A 6,000-nucleotide genomic window follows, 5' to 3' on the forward strand; every position below is an offset into this window, starting at 1 on the left:
AGGTGCTACCCTGGTAATGGATGACCAGTAAAAGTACAGGTACAAGTCCAAAGAGGAGCTTTGCTGTTGTATCTTTAGTAAAAGTACTGTTTTATGTCCTATACTGTGTCATGCACTGTTATACTGGCAATTCCGCTGTGATAAACCACTCTAGAAGCTCTCTTCATATTCATGTGAAAAAAAAATTCTGTTTCCTAAGGTGACACTAATATATGAAGGAAGATCTATAAAACAGAGCTGTGATTGCCTTCCTCAGTTCTATAACTCACATAATTTAGCTGTTAGCTCTCTTTTATTCTAAAACTTTTAAAATGAAATTTCTAAAACTGTTTCTAGAAGAAAAAAATTAATCCTTCTCATCCTTCAGTGTCGTTTCCTAAGTCTTAAATTCACCCCAGCAAAAAAAGCAGGAATCCTTTATTTGCTTTAGCATTAGTAGGAATTCTGTGCAAGACTCAAGAGAATGGTTCATTAAGACAGGGGTTCATGCTGTTTAGCAGCTCTGGGACGTCTGAGACAGCTGTCTTAACCAGAGTTGCCCTTATCGGGATGGCCAAAGAGCTCAGACCAACTTACGGTGCCAAGGGCTGTCAGTCTTAGGTATGCAGGAAATATATGGATCCACTGAAACACATCTGTAGCCTGGATCATGTGGTTCCAGATTCACGTTTAGTGCATGCCCTTGCATGACTACAGCATAGTATAGTGGCAAAACATTTCTTATATTCACTAAGGGTTTAACGAATCAGGGAATGCAAGGGTTCACAAATCACTGCTTCGAGGTGTTATTGCTAGACTAATTGAAATGAAAAGGCTCTACTCTCCTGCACAAAGTATTTTGTCTATTGCTTAGTTATGAGGTCTCTTGGCTTTTAAGGAAACAAATAATTAGTCGCTATCCTCTTAATCTGATTTTTTAAGGGCTATGTTGGCAGGTTCTTTCTGGGATTACTGCAGGGTATCATTTACATTTACATGTATTCATTTAGCAGACGCTTTTCTCCGAAGCGAGGTACATCTCATAAAAACATACAATGTGTGCATGCCATTAGGAGAAAGAGACACCTAGTAGCATACATGTGATTCTTAAGTACAGTTAGTTTGTTTCTTTCACCATATGCACAAATGTTTCTCACGCACAAGTAACTGAATCTCCCATTTAAAAAGAGAGTAAGAAAGCTGATCATAGGAACGTGTAGTTAGAATTTCTTATTTGTTGTTGTTAAGGCTATACTTTCAATTTCAAATCTCAGAAACTTAAGTATCAACTAATATCAAAAAGACAATTACACTGGCCCAACATGTTATAAACATCTGTGTAATGCATTTTTCAAAATAAATGTTTTCCAGTTTACAAAGGTTGATCAAAGAATACAGTAAATGCATCTGCTGCACACAAAGTAACATACAAAGGATGTATCCAAAGGGTTGACCTTATGTTTAATGTCCTTTTAAGACAGACTGACAAGTTTTAACTCGATCTGTTCATGTCATGTTAACGTTCTTATGAATCATTTCTGAAGACATGGTTTGCATCTTTGTCATGATACGAAATAGATCTATTGGTGAAGTTTTGTGGCCTTTTTCTTCACATGTATTGTTTTCTGCCAGTTTTGCTTCATAATAGCATTATTGCTTGTCTGCATCTGTTATACTCTCCTGCCTTGGTCCTCCGTGACTTCTGGTTGTTCCCGAAAATTGAAGTTACGATGGAAGTAATCTGTTTCGAGCCTGTTCTGGAGATTCAGGCAGCTACGACATAGTACCTGAAAGCATTAACCACAGATGATTTCCAGAGGTCCTTCCAAAAATGGCAGGGGTCGTTGACTTATGTGTACAGGTAGCCAAGGGTACTATTTTCAATGTGATTATCAACTTTTTTAAATAACTTCCTGTACATTCACTGTATTTTTGGTCATACCTCATTTTAATTTTAAATTTTATTTTCATCACCATTTTGTTATCTAAAATTTCTGCCCATTATGGAACAAAGGCAGAGTTCTATATCAAGCTGTCAGCTGTGAGTTTGTGTAACGTATCTTTATTTTCAGTCTTTTTAATTAGTTTTAATTTCCATGTAGCTCAAAGTTAGTCTTCATATATTTTAAAGTTAATGAAAAATAATAAAATCATTGTTACCCTGCCATGTAGTAACATTTTGCCCTGGGTGTACCCTGTCTCACTCACTGTGCTTCCAGAATAGGCTTGGGATTGCCAGGAATCTGCACTCAAGAATAACTGATAATAGATTAAAAGATGAACAGATAATGGATGTATAGTTGGAAGAGTTACAGAATATTTTTTATTTAGAGAGCCTAATGTATGAATAAATGGACAAACATGTGTACAATGCACTTTTTATTGATAGTGACCTAGAGGTTGCAGAGATTTTGGAGTGAACAAAAAATTTACTTCTAGTCCCAATTGTGCCTGGAAGTTGAAAAGTCAGTGTATTTATTGACATGGTGACTTACATTGCTTAGATTCAGTTTTTAATCTTATTTTGTTTGCATACAGAATTTCAAAGACTTGTGAAATGGAGTGGGCATTAGGTGCCACAATATCAGCAGAGTTGGGCATTCAAATGTGGAGCCTTGTGGGAATTTGAATGTTAGCCCAATGTTCTCTCTCTCACAAGGCAAAAAACAAGGTTTTCAGGTAAACAGTAAATACCGAATATGGATGTGAGTGCCAGGCACTGTGGTCCATTACAGACAAAATTGTGTCATTAAATATTTCTTGAAATCAGGATATATTTTAAATGGACAGCTGTGCTATGAAGTCCAGGCCGATTCATAGTGACATTTGTGTGGTTTCCAGAGCAAGGGAGGAATGCAAGTGATTTGTTCATGCCTTCTTCCATGTGTGTCTAGGGGGTTGCAAAGATGTGGAAAAACATGCAAACTCCACACAATCTGAGCTAGACTTGAACCCCACACCCACTAAACAGCTCAGGATCTAACTAAAAGCGCTAACTTCACCCACTATCCAATTGTATCCTCATGTCACATAGTTTATCATAAATCACAAACATAACATAGGTTTTGCTATGCCCATAAAAAGTATATGTACAGTAATAGCATTTACTGTATATATTTAGCTAACATTTTCCTTCAAAGCAACTTACAATTATGTACCCATTTACACAGCTCGCTAATTTTATTTGAGAAGTTTAAGGTAAGTACTTTAATCAAGGGTATTAAAATAGTAGGTGGGATTCAAACCTGTAACCTTGGAGGCCATAGACAGCAGCTTGAGCCACTACACTACCAGCTATCTTTGTATTTTTGACACCTTATATTTACATTTACATTTACTCATTTAGCAGATGCTTTTCTCCAAAGTGACATGCATCTCAGAGAAAATACAATTTGTGCATTACATTAGGAGAAAGAGATATAGTTGCAGACACGTGATTCTTAAGTAAACCTAGTTCATTTCTTTCCACTTGAAGCACCGCTGTTCATTAATTGAGTAGGTGCATAAAATGCAGAATAGATGAATTCTGGTAACCTTCCTATGAAAACTTCTTTGGGTCACTGAATATGGATCAATATAATGAAGATTACATGACAATGGACTCAACAGCGTCAGATGACTTCAATGTCTTAGCAGCTGAGTATTAAATACATCCTAAATTAGATCCAAAACTTAAAAATCTACCCCATATGCTTCACTTGAGTTTCCTCCTCCAGTCTTCTTTGCTGTTAATGACTCGTGTGCTGGATCTCATGCGTCCACAACCTCTTTTTTCTAAGGATTTAGCTGACACCTCTGTCCAAGGTGACTTACACTGATAGCTGTGCATATTAACATTCTTGTAATTCACGTATGTATACAGATCAATGCTTTCAAGAAGGGTATGCCCCACTCTTGCGGGATACTACAGTCGAAATGGGAATTGCAATGCACATCTTTTGGGTTGAACACAATGACTCTGAGTGCTACACTATCTGCTGCTCCGTAGGGAAAAGTGAAGTGATATGCCAGATTTGTCATAAAAAATGAAAACAGCCAACATTCTTGTTGAGCCAGTTTTCTATGTAAGTTTTTAGTCATACAGAAAATAACATCGCCTGGCACTGCAGGTACAAAATATTTTACAAGGAACGAAAACTTGCACTGTAGGATTGTACATTGTCCTTGGGGAGACTGAACTCTTGTGTTATTCTGCATACACTGAACAGTAGTGTCAGCTCAGAGTCATCTTACAAATAGAAAGGACCAGATCAAATATCATTTTTCACTCTTTTTTCGGTGTACAGTGATGCCCACTGCCAGTATCTTTTGGTATATGTGACACAGTATTTAGTTTTAGTGGCATTAATTTGAGTCTACTAATAACCTTATGGTAACCTACAGAAGTTAGTCTTTAGTGTTTGGCTGTTAATGGCTTTGATTTTTAATGTTCATTCTCAAATAATACATTTTATATTTAAATGCAGAACCACAACTCTGGATTAATTTACATTTATAAAGAGCATTTGCATGATTTCATTTTAATCCCCAGCAGCCAAAATAGGACAGCTGCATTTTGACATATTTAGGAACATGTCAAAATGCTCTGAATTTCAGCAGTCACAACAACATTTTTTAACATAAAAATGCCTATTTCTAACATTGGTTGGGGTTCAGAGGACTTAAAATATAAGAAAATAAAAAATCTCAATAGTTCATGCAGTTGACACTGCAGATTTGTCTGTATATTCAGAAAATACTTGCTTTTATGACTTGTCCCAAAATAGAGGCAAAGACATGTTTTGTTATTTTCTGGTTCTCAAACCTTAATGTTTTCCTGGATAAGCTTGACACAAATTCCCTTCAGCTATTACTTGGCGAAAGTGGCTACCGTGCCGTCAGAAAATGAGAATGTTGGCAATCCCATAAGCACAATCAGTGCTGCAGGTCAGAAGGTCCTAACAGAGACCTCAGTGAGTTAAATCAGCAGAGTGTGGGTTTGAAGGAAGGGAGTAAAGAGGGTTTTTTATAATGACAGATGGACTAACCTGCTCTGAAAGGCGTCGTGAGCGAAGGAAAAAGCCAAGCAGGCATCCAATAACAACAGCCAGCACAGAGAGAATCAGGAGACCATTCTGTTTGCACACATTCTTCACTCGAACCCACACGGCATCCAGTGCCACAGCCATCGTGATACCCAAGCTTCAGCAAAACCAATACCCCATATATATATAGAGAGTGCAATCCAGAAAAACGGAATGTGGAAAACACCAAAAATATGGTTGAAAAGAAGGTGAAGCAAAGATCTGAATTTTAGAGATCCACTCTGTGTAGAGCACTTTGGGCTTTTGAATTGAGTTGCTCCCTGCCTGCTCGAGACTTAGGAGATCATCACACTTTCCAGGCATATTCCCTTGCCCCACCCACCACTGGCCACCCCCAGCTCAACAGACTCACCAATGGGAGACCTGTGACAGCTGGCGACATTGTCCTTGGGGTTAATACTGGCAATCCTATCTGAAGGCACTCAATTAAAAGGATCTGAAGACAGATTAAAGAACTGTGAACAATTGGTCAGACAGTTGGTTCAAAGGAAAAACAGAAATAGAGCAATGTGAAAGGGGTAAACAACAGTGCATAATATTAAATTAATACAAGTCTAGATTCAGGCAGTGTCAGCTGCAATCAGTTACAGGTTTGTAGTGAAGAACAGCAGCGTAGTTCTGGTGACAAGGCTCATTCATGAGATCACATCTGGGGATGGGTTTTGTTCTACACAGGGCTAAGACTGAGGACAGTCTTAGCCTGACAGATACACAGCACAATAAGGTGGGTAACATTTAGGAGGTGAGCTCTAAAATTGGAGGTATGGAGAATAATGTAGGAAATCTCATGGAGATGGGAAGAATAAAGACTGAAACTGGGGGTGGTTGGAAGATGAAACCTCAAGGGTTGCTTTCCAGCTGTAGTTCTGGCTCTTATCATGCACCCAAACACTGACTTAGCCATGAGCAAGAGATCCAGTGAAAAAAGACATTTCCA

The 6,000-nt window shown here is 38.0% G+C and overlaps 1 protein-coding gene across 1 annotated transcript in view; it reads right to left on the reverse strand.

Annotated features, from left to right (window-relative positions):
- Window positions 1-5,147, reverse strand: part of slc1a7b (solute carrier family 1 member 7b) — a 42,524-nt gene extending 37,377 nt beyond the window's left edge. Inside the window, exon 1 of the mRNA XM_018753998.2 lies at window positions 5,007-5,147. Within this exon, the coding sequence (XP_018609514.1) occupies window positions 5,007-5,147 (141 nt within the window). The remainder of the gene's footprint in view (window positions 1-5,006) is intronic.
- Between the last annotated feature and the right edge of the window lie 853 nt (window positions 5,148-6,000).

The sequence above is a fragment of the Scleropages formosus genome, chromosome 9 (genome assembly GCF_900964775.1).
Source record: "Scleropages formosus chromosome 9, fSclFor1.1, whole genome shotgun sequence".
NCBI lineage: Eukaryota > Metazoa > Chordata > Actinopteri > Osteoglossiformes > Osteoglossidae > Scleropages > Scleropages formosus.